At 35.5% G+C, this 17,568-nt stretch overlaps 1 protein-coding gene across 3 annotated transcripts in view; it reads left to right on the plus strand.

The window, feature by feature from the left end:
- LOC105364077 (Cbl-associated protein) overlaps nucleotides 1–17,163 on the plus strand; it is a 26,378-nt gene extending 9,215 nt beyond the window's left edge. The window contains exons 5-14 of one of the 3 annotated variants that reach the window (XM_011501938.1): nucleotides 655–753; nucleotides 1,131–1,270; nucleotides 2,027–2,099; nucleotides 2,214–2,249; nucleotides 3,216–3,366; nucleotides 3,713–3,824; nucleotides 5,637–5,669; nucleotides 9,511–9,557; nucleotides 9,909–10,078; nucleotides 17,057–17,163. In XM_011501938.1, the coding sequence (XP_011500240.1) occupies nucleotides 655–753; nucleotides 1,131–1,270; nucleotides 2,027–2,099; nucleotides 2,214–2,249; nucleotides 3,216–3,366; nucleotides 3,713–3,824; nucleotides 5,637–5,669; nucleotides 9,511–9,557; nucleotides 9,909–10,078; nucleotides 17,057–17,148 (953 nt within the window). In that variant the 3' untranslated portion in view covers nucleotides 17,149–17,163. Of the gene's footprint in view, nucleotides 1–654; nucleotides 754–1,130; nucleotides 1,271–2,026; nucleotides 2,100–2,213; nucleotides 2,250–3,215; nucleotides 3,367–3,712; nucleotides 3,825–5,636; nucleotides 5,670–9,510; nucleotides 9,558–9,908; nucleotides 10,079–11,195; nucleotides 11,428–17,056 lie in introns of those variants that run through there. The other 2 variants (XM_011501937.1, XM_011501939.1) reach the window with 2 other exon arrangements.
- Nucleotides 17,164–17,568: the final 405 nt, after the last annotated feature.

Raw genomic sequence — 17,568 nt, forward strand, 5'->3', positions numbered from 1 at the left:
TGGGGGGGGGGGGGGGGGGAGGTGGGGGGGGTTTTTGGTGGGGGGGGGGGGGGGGGGATCGTTGAAAATAACGCGGCTTGAGATTCTTTCAAAATTTCCCTTTAAATTCGCGATGCTGAGAAGGACATGAAATTAAATGTATTTCATGCTGCATTGATGGAAAGTGATATTGATAGAATGCGAGTTTTTACATGACCTGACGAATAAAACCACTGGAAAATTTATGAGCATAAGCAGACTGTTTGTGACAATTACATACGCATCATGAAAAACAACAGTTTCTCTTAACTTTTTTTTTTCATAAAACGTCAAATATAAGAATTAATCCGTATGTTATTCTACGCTCTTATGCGCTTAAACCACATGCTTTTCAATATCGCTTTTCATTCAAATTCGTACAATCGAAAGTTTTCCCGGTATTGAGAATTAATTGGGATTTGAAAAGCATTCTATACACATTGAGAAATCTTAAAAATCATTGTTTCATGCAGATTCAAGGTCTCTTTACTATTTATTTATGGGATTAAAGATACATTCGAATGAAATATGTAATTTTCACTTCGTTGAATCTCGATTTTAATATATAATTTTCTTATTGTATTTCTACGGAGCTTCGTGGCTATCTTATTTATTTGATTTTCATTGTGGATGCAGAAGGACACTTGCCAAAAGGAGCAGCCTACTTGGATGATAATGATCATTTCGTTTCTAACAAAAGTGATGATAAGCCGCTGTTGAGCTCTGTTGATTCTTGTAAGTATTTCATCCGTTTATAATACTTTTTGTCGTAGAAAAAGCATAATAATCAAAGACTCGTTTCAGTCTTCGTTATTATTTACTTACTTTTCTAAAATCACGCATAAGCAAAGAACGACGTCTCATTTGCTTCGCATACATAAATACAAACATACGCACCCATGCATCCACGCACGTAGCCATGAGCGCCTCGTATCCATATAGACACGTATAGTTGCGTATGCGCGCGCGCGCGTGCGTGAATACGTGTAAGCGTGTACGTTATCATTTATCATTTAGAAAATATTATTGTGCGATCACTTCGTGCACAATGAAAAAAATACAAAAACCTCTGTGATGGCATGTATTCTTAAACTTATTGAAAATTCGAGCAGTCTATTCATTGAAGAAGGACTACGAGAGCGAGCAGGAGACGGACAATTTTCCGACACAGAAGGTAGCTGATCCTGTCTTCCGTAAATACGAGGGTATTGGTCCGACAACTAGAGGTGGGATACCCATCGTTTTGAGATCTGTAAGTGATCGATTGGTCGGCTGAGGCGTCCGAAAGACACCTGAATTTAACCATTGAAGCGAAATACTGTTGTACCGCATACCATACATAAGCCGATTCGAGTATTAATTATGAATTCTGCGTATATTTTGAAGAAAATTTGTAAATTAAGTACGTTTTTACGTACGTTACTCTGGAATCTATGAATTTTTTAAATTTTATTTTAATTGATTGCAATCTTAAAGACGATGTTGGATACTGGAGAGGAAATAATTTAACGTATCGGTAAATAATATGGTGGATCAACTTTTATCATTATGATATCGTATCGATTAATTAAAGAAAATTAAAATTTTAATTTACTCTTTTGTCCTTTCTTTTGGCAGATGAATTTTTATGTGAATAAAAAACATATTGTATTAATGGATTAACTTCGAATTAGCTTAAAATAAGGAAATATTGTCTAAAATATTTCATTGGTATTATTTACACACACACACACACACACACACACACACACACATACATACATACATATATATATATATATTTAAATATATTTGAAAAATATAATAGAAGTATATCTATAATTTATTGTATCAATTTATTCGAACGTTGAACCTAGTGACAATATTCCCTTAAAAATACCTTTTTTTTTTTGTTTCTTTTTTTTTCTTCTCATTTTTAACAATCTAATTAACGCTCGTATTAAAGGTGAAAAAATGCATCATTAGAATTATGAATGAATTGAATACGAAAATCATGTAATTCTTGCAGGAAGTCAAAGAAAACAACCAAGCAAAGTGGTACAAGCAAATGTATGATTCTCTTCATCGCGCTCCCAAAAACGGTTAGTTTTCTCGTTTGACAAATAGTTAAAGTTGACATTATAAAGATGGCTAATTATCCACATATTGAACATTATGAAATAAATTTGATGTAAGGAAATATTTCACATTTCCAGACGACTACGTAACCATCCGCTACAAGCCGCATCGAGGTGATTATTTTTACACTTGGATTATAGAAAAAACATTGTAAATTTTCTGTTATGAAATAACAGAGTTGTGCGATTTATTAATTATATTAACTTGCCTGCTAATACCATATTTTTAGCTTCACTAATCGCTGTCTTTGTATCGCAATCCATTTCAGCTCTACATCAAATTATCCTCATTTTTGTTTATACACACACACACGCACGCACGCACGCACACACACACACACACACACACACACACACACACACATAGATGAAAAGTGTTTTTTTTTCACCAGCAGCATTTTCTTTTATATTATGTATTAATATGATTTAATTATCATTATTATATTAAAAATTGCATATTCAAAACAAGCGGATGCCGAGTAAACGATAATATTTTATTCTAGTAGAACGCAAACGCGTGGATGTGATAGTACACAACGATAAAGTAACATTTGTCAGAGAAATACGATGAATTATATGCGTATTGTATATGCTTACGGGCAGACAAACAGCAAGCGAAAAAGAAATAGCAAAAATAATCTTCTCTCGAAACTCACCCATACTAAGCCATACCCTATTTGTCAAAATAATAATAATTTATATATAGTTACATAATAACCGCCTTTACATGCGCTTATTTATGAAATAAATATTGTATTTAATTCGGAGTAAATCTAATATTTTTATTTATATTGCATTATTTCACAATTGTTCCTATCAAATTCCGCTTAATCTATCATAATTAATAAGAGTATGCTTTTACAGTGATGAAAGAAACTTATGCTTTGGCGATATGCAAGGCTGGCTGCAATAAAAACAAATAAAAATCCTCGGTAACGCGGTAAATGTTTTAAACATTTACCTATCTGCTATATTACTAAATATAACCCGCAATCGAAAGATCGAGAGAGTGTTGCATTATTTTTCAGCTTAACTCAGTCTAATAAGCCACTAATCCCTGTCATTGTACGTGTTTTACAGGCTCGAGAACCGGCTACAGCGGTACATCGAGTGGATATCTGAGCGAACCGGAACCTCGTAGCTATTCCGAGAGATCCTGTACCCTTGACAATCGCCGGCACAGGCAGCGCAACAAGGAAAATGATTTCTCTACGTGTACTTTGCCTAGGCCGTAAGTAACTGATCCCTTTAATAATTATCTCCCTACTGGGATATATATTTTAACAATTTTTAATGACAAATATATGTTTTACATTTGCGACATAGTGATAGTGATAATTAGTAGATAAAATAACAAAAGGAAGAAAAAATGTATTTTTGGTATTCTTGCTTTGATGAAACTATAATTCACCTAAATTATCCCCATAAATGCTAAAAATTTCGCCATTATAATAACAAAGTATACGCTGATAAAGTTGTTTTTTGTTCTTTTTTTGTTTTGTTTTTTTGTGTTTTTTTGCATTTCGTTGTTTAAATTTTGATAAATTTCTTATTAATTCGTTGACAATAATGTTTAGAAGCGGACGGATAGATGGTCATTATTCTCCAGAAACGTATCATCTTCAGCCGGGTAGAATAGAAGATTACGTCCCGGGAAATTGCTCGATTCAAGAAAAGGAATCCAAAGAGGTATTTGCTTATTCGCTAACATTTACATTTGTAACTGCAATGAATGAAACTGTAACAGGCAAATTCATCATACCCCATCGTCTCAATTTGCCGACGCGTAATGCTTACTGTACAAACCAATCCCACCCCCAAAGTACTTTCCACAATCAAGCGAGTATTGTGTCATAGATAAATTGAATATTAGCTTGTTAAGGCAATGTAACAATTAAAGTACGAAAGTATCCTGCACAGTCGTAAAACCAGTTCCAATTGTAAAATTAAATTACGATGCTTCTGAGAAAGCAAGCATTAGCGGGGGCGGAGGCGGCTGCGGCGGCGGCGGCGGCATCGTTCATTAAGCAAATTTCATGCATAACGCGATTCCTGTAAAATACATGATCATAGTAGCAACTACTACGATTAGATTTTCATGTTCTATATAATACGTGAAAATAGCAAATTGTACATGGTGAATTCATTCATTACAGCTCTACCAAATATCTGTAATAAGATTAGGATTAGGCAAGTGAAAATCGTGTATTTACACGACTTTATATCACTTTTCACTTTTCACACAAACAAAGATAATAAATATTCATTTTCTATATAAATTAAATGTTTTTTTTTTTTATTTTTTTATTTCATTTATTTATTTTTTTTTATAGCTTCACGTCAAAACAAGTGTTTAATTGCACAATATTTTTGTGATAAAAATTTTTTTTCATAGCGTTTTTTTACTCATCACATAATAGTTGCTGTAATCACATTAAATGTTGGAGTAATGAAAAAAATTTCGTATGTAACAATTTAAATCATGTTAATTTTACGCTATAAAATTTGATAATAAAATTTTAATGATAAAATATATAACCACTTAAATTAGTAAAAGTACTTGTATAAATTTAAAATTTCAATATTTAGTAAAATATCGTTTAATAAAAAGCGTAAATAATATTATGCTTAAAATTATTTGGTAATGCTTTTATCAATTAAGAAATAAAAATTATTTATAAATACAACCCATTGAAATTTAAATGAAAATATTTGAAGCTCTTATTTTTCATTACAAGCTTCTCTTTTCAAATTGTCTTATCGTTATTTTGAATAACAACGTCTTTAATCAATAATGTAGGATTAAACGTTATTCAATAATAGTTGCTTCGCAATGAAAACTTGAACATATTTCAAATTCCTATCACGATAATCATATATGACAGTTTGCAATGGCTTTTCTTCCAGCCGACGTCTGATCTCACTTGGGCGAAGCGGAAGGTAACGATAATCCGACCATTACAAATATGCATATATCGTAACTATTTTAAGCAATATTTCTGTTCTCACCTCTGATATCGTGTCGTTATGCAAAAAGTCACTTTATTATCACAAGGGAAAATAAATACATTCTACGAGCAACCAAACTTTACTTAATATTTGTTCCGATTCAAGTCCAATCTGGACATTAATTTTCCATTTATTACTACTATTATGATACTTATGCTTTAGCAATTAAACGTGAAAAAATGGTTTTGCTGCACAATTCATTTAATATTTTTATATTAGCTTATGTAGATACGCTTACTAAATATACTCTAAACGTTCAATTTTTTTTTTCTTTAAGCAGATGTCATCTGATTTTTGTATGATAAAAAAAAATCGTTATATTTTTTTTCATTGCGAGAAATATCGCAAATGGGCTGTGTATTTTAATCGATGACCTCTACTCATTTTTATTTACAATTGCAATTTGACTACCTTATTATTGTTTAACTCTTAACATAATGTAGATAGATATGATGCTTAGTATAATGCATTGTTTTAATCATTTTTTTCTAGTGGTGGGACGAGGTCATGGACATATTTGATGGGGTATGCAACTTTTTTTTTTTCTCAAAAAATGCAATTACTTAAAGATAAAAGACGTTTACGGGAAAACGATCTCGCATGTTTACTTTATCTTCGCAGTTTTTAATTCTATTAACCAATGCACAATTTTATGTACACTAACAAGTTAAATCTGTCATAGGCTATTATTTATAAAAATACTGCGAAGATTAGTATGGCAATGATATTTAAACTTCTGTTCAACTGAAAATAATAACTTTGAAAGATAAAGTAAATATTTATTTCTATTTAAATGTCAAAATGATTTAAAGTTTATTCTGAACAAAGCTGAAACGTAGCCTGTACGGTAATTGCATTTGTATTTTGCCGTGAGATGAAATATTTCTAATGAATGAAATATAGTATGTGAGTAAAAATAACTCGACTATGTAGACTAGTTTACTTTTGCTAATAATATTTAAAATAGCAATATCTAATCAATGAAAGTCCCTGAAATCTTTGGATTTTCAAGGTATTAAAAAAATATAGTATACGATCATTTGCAAATGTATAATTAATGTTTTTAATGAAAATGCAAAATTTTGTTATTGTCAAATGGACAGCATCTAATATCTTTCATAGATATTTTAAAGAGCAATTAATCAGCAATTTACAGCCAAGGAAATGTTCCAATTTTGAATTTGTGAATAATCGTATTTTAAAATTAAAGTAAAAAAATCTTATCAAAACGTAGTAATTGCATCGATTAAAAAATTGTAATTTGATAATTTAATAGAAATGACTATTTACTGTAAGCTTTTTATTTAATAATTTAATATACACCTTCGGTCAATGAAATTCTGTATTTATGATTTTACAATATTCTAATAATAAGTCTCAATCTGGATAAGTAAATTAAAAAAGTATCGTATATACCCTATTCTTTATGTAAAATACAACAACAATAAAAAAAAACAAAAAAAAAAACAAATAAATAAATAAATAAATAAAAATGACGAAAACGATTTGAGAAACAACATATTCTCGAATGATAAAAACGTAGATTTTTCCTTGTAGTATTTTATATAAAACAGATGATAAATCGTGTGCCCTTGTGTACCTTATATATCGTTAAACCTGCACGACACGTGCGACTCACACTCTATGTGCCTCCTCTTCACATACACACACACACACACACACATACGCACATACGCACTCTCTCTCTCTCTCTCTCTCTCTCTCTCTCTCTCTTTCATCCCCAAATCTCACTCTTTATTTTTCTTGATGAGGCCTTGAGACACTCCTGCCCCACCTTATCACCCATATCCAAAAACAAAACAAAAGACAACGCAAACACGCAAAAATGAGACGGCAGTGGCTGGACGAGATCGAAGATCTACAGGATAGCATCGAGGGGTTGCCGTCGATGGAGAACCAAGAGCATACGTCTACCGGGAGCAGTGGAGGCAGCGGTGGCCGTAGAGCCAATAGCGGCAGTCATCATGGACGGGACGGTGCTTGCAGGCCGACGGGAACGAGATCATTACGCGGGTCCTCGGCCCAAGGTCGTCTCTACCCACGAAGCCGCCCCAACGGTGACATCCGACGGGACCTGGAGCTCAACGAGGAACAGCAGCGACTTCGGCAGTCACGGCTCCTCGAGAGCCTCTTTGAGCTGGCGGCCGGGGGTACGAGGCCCCGCAGTGGCTCCACCGGCGACTCCGAGCGGCGCTTAATAAGGCCTCTCGGGGACTGGACCTCGCGAGGTCACCGACATCATCAGACACCCAGGCAGAATCACCCGGCCGTGCTGTCATCCTCCGCTTCCTCCTCCTCCTCGGTCACCAATTCGTCTTCTAACGGCACGAGCAATCACGCCGCGATAGCGCCCTCCTCGTCTTCACTTCTGGTTAGAGATCGTATTGCACATCGCCCTCTCTCTCTCTCTCTCTCTCTCTCTCTCTCTCTCTCTCTCTCTCTCCGTCCCGTCCTGCACTCTTATGCATCAGCCTTGACATACGACTTTTCTTCTTCTCTGTGTCTACATAGCTCTTTTATTCTCGATTATATCTTTTCTTGCTCGATTGTGCACGATATCCGACGAGAGATGATCCATCTACGGTATTATCGTGTAACTTTAAATTTCTCACATTGTTGTCCGGTTATTGTATTTATTTTCGTAGATTTAACTCTTTGAAAAACGATGATAAACTCCATCACATATTTTATTTACCATTTCCTTGCAAAAATTGTAACTTATTTTAGTCTTTTGCATTATTTACAAAATCATCGTGCATACAGCGTTATAAAATGATTACGAGTAGACATAAATGATTTTCTAATTTGTAAATGTCATTATCTTACTTGTATATTAAATATTAATCAATTGCCGTAGTCGAGGACTTTGGCATATTTAAGCCTTGTGCAACATAACATTTGTACAAATTTATTATGTCTTATGAGGTTCTGCGATATTTACGTTTTTCTTTCGTTTGTTTGTACTTTCTTAGCGTTACCGTAATGAGAATATTCAAAGCTTATCTGTTTTTATCATTGATATTTACAATCTATAATGCGTAAATACTTATGTACTTAGTTTATCCAAAAACTAAAAATATAATGTTTTATGTTTTTTTTATTTATTTATTTAGTTTTGTTTTTTTTTGTTTTTTTTTTTTTTTTTACAAACTAAGCCTATAGAAGATATTTGCATCTATATGTATTATATAATGATAGAAATAATTTCAATTTTGATCAATTTTTGGCATACATCGTTCACCACTTTATACGATTAATATTACACAATACGCTGATAATCATCAACAGTCATTCGTTTACAAATGCATTTTTTTTTTTTTTTTTTTTTTTTTGAACAAACAATTATTAATTATATAAGAATTATACAACGCAAACCTCGTCCACGTCTCTACTTTAATTAATGATTATATTTGTTATAATTTAATATTATGTAATAAGTATAACCATTTATTATTATTGTATATTATAATTTTTAGCGAAGTTTATTCATTTTTGTCAAAATTAAGAGTATAGTTGATAATATTCTCGTCAACAGGCTTACATCTTACAATACAACCAACTCATCATACAAAACAAAAAAACAATTAAAAATAACTCAAAACACAAGCGATTCGTCATATACATTCGTACCGTAGTTTACGTAATGTGTTGAAATTATATGTCCTGAAATTATTTATTATTAATAGTTATTGCTCTCATCGAGGACAATAAAGATTGTTGTATTCTATGTTATCGATTTATTTGTGTACATTTATACAGGTATCTTACTAACATGCACGCTCTTACAGAAAAACTACAACAGTTTCCACAAGAATGCAGCATGATTTCATTTTTCATGAACACATCAGCAACACATGTTTGTAGAACGAAATTTCTCCTAAACATAAATTTTTAGTTAGAGCCACGAACGTTTTCGGGAATTATTGAACAAAATTTTATAAGTACGTGGTAATATCGAAAATAATTTCACAATTTCTAATGAAATCGATAATTTACTACAAAGAAATTAATTCTCAATGGAAATGCATGCGGACTCGTAATGAAACTTAAAATACAAAATTTTGCTGCTTATTATTTGAACTATTATTCACTATTCGACAGCTCATCTACAAATGACGTTTTGCAATTAATGTCCATACAATTATTAATGAGACACTTTACAAGATGACACGTTCAAACAGCATTCTCAAAATACTTTTATCGCTTCAAGGTCGCGATTTAATTATGACCGTTTAACGATTTAAACGATCGTGCACGTTTATTAGCATGTACTATTAATGTTATAATTAATAGGAAATTTCCTCCAAATGTAGTATTTTTATTAATGTTTATATTAATTTTACAGCCATTCGAACAGCCCAACATACATTCGCCTAAGTCTTATATGACTCAGTAAGTAATGATCTATTAATTAAATCAATTAATTTGAATTCGAGACTAGTGTGAGTTTAAATAAATTTGCAATCTAAATTAATGTTAACGCTATCGCGTATTCTATGAAAGATTCGAGCCTGTAAAACATTCGAGCTACTTAAGGACTTTTGTATCTGCTAAGCTACCCAAAATAATGTTTAATTCAGGCAAAGAGCCATTGAATAACGAAACATCGACAGAACGAAACATTGAGCTTGATCATCAAGTTCTTGAAAATTCGACGAGCTAGTATTTTAAATTCATTCTAGTCGCTTAAGCTATTGCTTAACTAGTCCACTCAAACTAATCGAGTATTAATATTGTTCCTAGTGCATTGAAGGAGTCTGGCTACGAAAGTGACTCGACGCTCGTATTCCGTCGACGCGAAGATGCTAGTCCACTGAGTCCTCTTGAACAGAGGATAGCGTACAAAACCGTTCAGAAAGGTGGCGACGTTCCTCTTCATGGTCTTCGTAAACCGGCTCCGGAGCGTCCCAAAGGTAAGTTTATTATGTTCTCCAAAACTTGAAGACTTTCATTTATATATTTGACTAGTACAAAGGCTATTTTATTCTTTTATTAATATACATTTAGACTATTGACGATCGTACATTATATTGCGATTATTACATTATAATAGTCGCGTATGTCTTATATCAAGTATATTGTATACTTTTTATCTGAATGTATGATTGATAAGGGAAATAATCGTTCTATCGAGCTCATTTATGTCTGAATAACTTTTTTTTGTATTGCATTACGTAATAAGGTGACAGCGATCTAACTAATCTAGCATGATTCCAGAATGGGAAAAAGTTAGAGTAGCTTATAATGATATCATAGTTTCATTTCCACATTAAATATATTTATTACCGCTTCGGTAGATAATATTATTATTCATTGGTTTAAAATATAAAGAAGGCATGAAAATGGCTTTATACTTTTTTTTCTCCTGTTTTTTTTTTTTATTTTTACTTATTTATGTTTTCTTTTTCACATAAAGCTGATTTTTCTAAATTGTTGCACCTTTTTTAAAAGCACATTTTATTTTCTTACTGCATTTAGTTGCAAAATAATATTTCATTATTCGTAGTTATTATAGCGTAGAAACGAGCTTTTTTTTCTTATCATTGGTAAGATATATTTTTATTTTTAATAGCTTATAGCTTGCCAAACGATAGAGATAATCTGCTGCAGTTTTTATTTATTTATTTTTTTCTATATTATTTTATTATTTTGATATTGCTCGACTGATATTCATCCAGCACAAATCTTCTTTTTTTTTTTTTTCAAGTAAAATGGTCTTTTAATTATTCCTTGATATTTAGACAAATATTTATTTTACTATCATTAACATGATCTGAAAGTAAAATAAAATTGGGAAATTATATTATCAAGGGATATTTTTCTTATCGGCGGTAACCTGTTTTATACATAAAGTAAAATTTCATTGTTTTCTGAAAAAAGGTTTCGTAGAATAAGAAAAATTTTAAATGACTTATTTTATTACGATCTTACACTCTATCAATATCGGTACGCCTACTATTTTGCAGATCTACTGCGATACCACATTTTTTATTCTATTAATTTCGTGTTTGCACCTTTTAATGGCACCAGAGATATCAGTGCAAGTGCTGCATTCACGACACACGTACATTCACCTGGTCAATAAAAGAAAAAAAAAGTTAAACAGAAGTATGGAGCAGTGCACGCTTGTACTACTTCCGGAACAATGAACAGTCATCTATCAATTCGACTACACTTTATTCTTGACCACGAGATCTTGGTAACAGGGAAAGTGGTGATCTTACGGATTGGCTTCACTCTACTACTCTCATAAAAAAAAAAAAAAAACAAAAAAAAAAACCCCCGAGCTCCGCCATCATTTTGTATAACGGAGGTCGAAAACTTGTCTAAACTCTGTCCACAGACGACACCGAGATCGAGTACTTTCCGATCTCGCCAACACTGACGAGGATTCGCATTCATAGGAAGGGCAGCAGCTATAGTTCGACTACAACCTCACCAGTATCGTCGACTTCGTCGATGAACGTCTCGCGGATTCCCGTCATTTCTATGGCGTCATCGGCATCGAAACAATCTCAAATATCCGCATCAAAAATTAAGAAAAACTGTTTGTCATTTAGGAAAAATATCATCACGGATACGTCAAGCTATTGTTTGAGTAGCCCGATACCTTCTCCACCCAAGAGAAAGTCTTCTCGCAATAATCGAACCCTTAAATTATATTCAAATTCTAGTAAGTTGGTGGAAACGTCGCAGAATCATCATACTAGGCACGAGCAGTGTTTTACAAAAATACCTTTGTTAAAGGATAAGTTGAACACAAACTTGAAGAAACAAAGGAAAGATAGGGAGGAATTGCAAAAGCAAAAATCCATTAGATCGTCATCGATTAGTCCTGTATCGTTATCGAAACGGTCATCTTGCAGTGCTTCGCCCATCTCTCGAAGTAGAAGACCAGCGGCTTGTTTATCCACGAATTCTTGGGATTCCGATGACATAATAGTAAATCGAGCAGCGACTAGAATTTCTTATTCATCGAGTCCCACTTCCAAATCGCCAAAAATTACAGTGGCAAAGGCATCGACTGCGATTAAGCCGACCGTTGACAGAATATCCAATTCATCAAAGGATTTACGAAAAGTTGGCAGAGTTTGTCAACACGTATCACGAATAACGGCGACGAATTCGGCGATAAAAAAAGAACTTAAAGTACGCAGAACTAAGAGAGAACAAGAAGAATCTTGTAAGAGGCTTAGTAGATCAACGGCTGATTTGATATCACCTGTTCAGGTTCGCAGAATCATTCAAAGGCAAAGAGAACAGGAAAAACAATTAAAAACTATAACAACGTTTAAGGCGTTTCCAGTGTCGGTAATAAAACATACGCCAATGCCATTGGCATCATTAAATAAAAATAATAGCTTAAAATTCAAGGATAAATCGTTAAAGGTGAACGTAGCCAATACTACAAGAGGACGAGAAATTGTTAAAAAACCAAGAGGAGCTGAGCAATTGTCGACACCAAATCCTCAAAAGCAAATGAATTGCGTATCGGATAGAGAGTGCGATTTGAAAAGGAAAAAAATTAGAGATAAAATTCTATCGAACAGAAAAACGGAATCCAAACAAGTGAATTCGAATGAACATCGAGCTGTCAAAGAATTAGTAAGAGATCAAGCATTTGTGATGAGAAGTAAAAGTAGAAGAATTTGTAAAGACTCGAATAAGACGAATTCCGGTCATGTTGAAATTAGCGAACGAATGACAAGATCGGAAATCCTAACACCCACATTAACCGTAGATCTTTTACGGCAGCATCAAGAGGCAACAATGTCCGACTCTTTCTTTCAGCATCTCTTTCTCAGAGACATTTTTCTGACTTCTTCGCAAACAAATCCACTTCGCAAATCATCCGTACTCGATCGTGCCCGTATGTTCCAAGAAATTGATTACAATGATAATTATAAGTCCGAGCCATCGTTAAAATCTCTTAATATATATCTCTCTCATAAGCGGCCAGTTTCGAATTCACGATTTCGGAATTGGGAGCGTGAAAGTCTATCTTCGAGGAGCTCCAGTCCGTTTACCTATAGATTTAATAAATTTGACAGTTTATTAAGAGTCGATGAGTTTGGATCGTCAGGTTCTTTACGCGGAAGAAGTCCCGATTTGACTCGTGAATGTCCAAAAGAAAGAAGTCTCAGTGAGCCTCCGATGAAAAGCTTGACAGATCATTCCGAAATACGTATTCATCCAACTCCGATTCGTCCTACGGCCAGATCACCATCAACTCGAAAAATTCAGATACGCCGACAGGATAATTCGGATAATTTCAGCGAGACTGCGATAAAAAAGTCGAGAGCTAAGAGTGCCAGCGAGGTTAATTATACGTGCGATTATAAAGAAAATTTAGGATCTAATGTAGCCTTATTGAGAAGTACGAGCTCACTGATGAATTTCCCAATAGATCGCGAGGATTATCAGCATTATATATTGGAGAAACTTCGTTCGAGGCGAAAATCCAAACGATACAAAGATTTGTATGATTTTTACGCAAGTTTGGAAAGAATAAAGAAACTTGAGGAAACGACCTCGAGCGGAGAGGCCCGACCGAGATTGAAAAATGAGGAAATTATTGATTACGAGCGTTGGAAGGAAATTAGAACTAAGGAAAAGGCAGAGGATGAATTGAAGAATCTTTACAATAAATTACAAATAATTCAAAGAGAAAAGGATTTTCTCTTTTCCACTCGAGATATTGGGCGTTACAAGTGGCGCGGCGATTCGAGTTTGCGATGCAAAGAGAGATCGGTAGAGAATATTCGAGAACAATTTCGTAAATTGGAAAATGAAGAGAGCGAGCTGGAAGCATTAAGGCAACGGGAAATCGCCTCTAAAAAGGATACATACAAGCCATTATGGCGGGGTAATTCGGTAGTAAATGTAGCAAATATAATGGCGAGAAAAGCAGCGGAAAAGGCAGATTTTGATAGAACATCGATTCAAGCGTCGCTTCAAAGAAGTCTTGGGGGGAGTAATAAATTTTGGAGCAGTTTGACAATCGAACAAGTAACAGCTTTGAAAAATCAGCTGAACGATATATATGGAAACGATCCGATAAATACGAAGCGCAAAATCATCCCAAAACGTTCGGATTCGCTCAACAGCGTTACAAGAATTTCTAAAACTAATTGCATTTCAGGGGCGCGAAGGGACGATTATAGCGAAGAAATAACGATACATCCTAAACAACAGAAAATCGATACTATCGTAGCGAATGGCGAAAAATCGAGCCTGTCCGTGTCGGAATTTGAAATTATCGTCCCAAAGGGAAGGAAGGATGCGTCACCTGATAATAGCTTAGGACTTCATGTTAGATGTCACTCGATGATCGCATCCGATCACTTAAAGCGTAGCGATGACATCGATTTAATGCAGAGACGCAGCAGATCCATAAGCCGAGTGTCGAGTTTAGAGAGATCTCAATCGGATCGCATTCGAAAATCATCGCCAATGAGCGAAGTCGAAAAGAAAAGGCTTTCCCTCACTTTAGGTAAAGAGATGCTCGAAAAAGTTAATAAAAAATTAACGCCCAACATGACTGGACCACGCGAGACGCGGAGCGCCCAAGCAACTGCTTCGATAAAACAGAAGCCAAGTACAACATCTAAGAGGACGTCGTGTGACAGTCGTGTGTCAATGAGCGAGGACGATACATCAATGTCGAGAGAGCAAATCGATTGCGTTTCACTTCTAACGCCTAATAACGACGGCTCGGGCTCCGAACAGGAGCATCGCGTTGAAAAAGTTATTATTAGCGAATGGTCACGCGCAGCCTCGGGGAGAGAAGGGATCGATCAGATTGACAGTGCTAATGAGAGTTCGGGCATATCTGTGCGCACAGTCGTACATCATTCGCCAAAGAAAAATTCACTCGACCAAGATTTAGAGAGGGAGAATAAGATAGCCAAGTACTCGCAGCTACCGTGCAAGCTCTCCTACTCCCAAAGTCTCGCCGACTTGAAAGAGCTTTTCGGAGAAAGCACTAGCGCAAGATATCGAGCTACTTCCCCGTATAAATCGCGAACGCGATCTGCCTCTCCTATTACTAAAGCGGAACGAATGACCACCAATCGGAATGATAAAGAGAGGAGCACCTCCGCCTCACCGGATGTAGTAGCCAGCACGCGAAGCTCAATGCGCTCGTGTCCGAGGAGCCGTGACCGTGACTATCTGCGTCCCCGCAGTGTCAGTCCATATCGCGTCTCGTCACCCGCGGCTCACTACGACTCGTCCGGGAGCTTGGAAAGCCTTTGGCAACGTGGCAATTCCCCCGATCCTGAAAAGTATTGGCGAACGTATCTGAAAGTCGTACGTGACGGCTCGGTGCGACGTTTGCGGGCGAAATTCGAGAGCTTGGAGGATCTCTCGCGAGCGGGCTGTCGCAAATTAGCAGTGGCACCCAAGAGGTTTCAAAGCGATCCCGAGTTAGCTCGAAATCTGCTGAGAAGAGCGACCGATACGAGCAAAAATTATATAAAGCCACAGGAGATACCGGACGTAGCCTGGCTACGTAGGAAATACGAAGGGCCAAGTGTAAAGAAACGCAGAGGAGGCGTGTCACCGATACCCCGGATACCTTGGAGATTAGAGGATCTGATGATGCCACATATTAACGTAATCAGCAAGACTGTCGAGCTCAAAGACTCGGCTCTGCGAAATAGGACAAATTCCGTGAGCCATAAAGAGGAAACTAAGGTGCTGGAATCTCGGCGAGCTGTGAATCGTGTTCGCGAGATGTTCGAGCAGGGCGTAAGCCCCGACTCGAAAACGTCGATTCTCGGCCAAATGTTTACGTCCGCGCCAAACGTTCACGAGCTCCGAGACATCGCGCCTTACTTAGCAGGACGTTGGGTGGCCCACCAATACCCGAGCCGCTACGATAATTCACGATCGCTCTCCTCGCCACCGGATCTCTCGCGCAAGTCGAAAAGTTCAACCCAAGCGGCCAGGACGTCGATAACCCCTCCAATTAGGAAAAAGCGACTGGCGAGCTCGGAAAAGACTCTGACGTTACCAACGCGACCAAGGACACCGGTATCGATTCTTAAGCAATCGCAGCCCAACGATGCCTTTGCCAATCAGCCGTTCGATCCGAGCAAACATCGTCCCAGCTTTAGGTATCAGCCACCTCCGCCGCCTCTACCCGTTCCACCCCCGCCGAAACTGAAATACAAAAGTAGAGCTTGGTGCCCGCCATTACCGACCTACAGCGCCAGACCAACGGTCGTCACCTTCCAAGGTCCGCTCACAAGGCCTAGAAACGCCTAATCAAGCATTTACGATCTTTCTAAAGAAACGCGCGCACGTCTATATACAAACATTTACTTATATATATATATATATATATATATATATATATATATATATATATATATAATATTTATGTATATATAAAAAAATTTTTTATAAAACTTATATATATATATATATATATATATATATATATATATATATATTCGTATGCGTATGTATGTACATGTACTGTGCGTGTCCGTGGGCGCGCGTACCTATTATTTATCATTTTTTGTACATTTAACAACGGGTTTTTTTTTTTTTTTTTTTTTTTTTTTAGCTTTCAAATACGTCATTTACAATACTTATGTGATACGCGCACTGGTATAAAACACTGAATATCTGTGATCTTCTAATACGTCGAGTGAAAGTAATACGTACCAATATTGATAGAGAAGAGTTCAGGAAAAAGAAAGAAAGAATAAAAGTTTCGCACAAAAAGAGAGTAGATTGCCAAGCGAGCGAAGCCTTTGATAATTCACATAAAACAACATTTAAAGCTTGGCATTTGAACATCGGCGATCATCGCATTGAGCAATACAGTGGTTCACTTATAGTTTTTTCTTTTTTGTTTCTTTTTTCGCTCATCCATGTAGAGTACATGAATGCACCGCCACCACCACCGCCAAAAGCCCAACACTACAGAGGCGAACGCCAAGGTAAATTCTCTCCCATCTCCATCAATTAATCAACAGTATTTTATATTTTTCATTATTTGATATAACTTACCGTTTGTAGCTTATATACATATAGTTTATCGCAACTGTAATATTTCCTTAATGTTTTAATGTAACAATTTTTAGTCCACATTACAAAATCATTCGATATAAAAGCATTAGTTTACCGATTTGAAGATATTTGTATGCATACTAGCTTACCTTAGTAAATCTTTTATAATGATAATGTTAAAATTAGCAGGTATATCACAATAGTTTAATTGCATTATAAATTGGGAAAAGTGCTTGAGAAAAAGCAATCAATTAATGTTTTGAATTTTCAGCTAACTTGACGTAACTTATAATCTCAATCGCAACATACTATACATACGTCAACATAATAGATAAAAAAAAAAAATCGAACAATCGCCAATCATAAAAATCACTTATAA

The sequence above is a fragment of the Ceratosolen solmsi genome, unplaced genomic scaffold (genome assembly GCF_000503995.2).
Source record: "Ceratosolen solmsi marchali unplaced genomic scaffold, CerSol_1.0 scaffold23, whole genome shotgun sequence".
Taxonomy (NCBI): domain Eukaryota; kingdom Metazoa; phylum Arthropoda; class Insecta; order Hymenoptera; family Agaonidae; genus Ceratosolen; species Ceratosolen solmsi.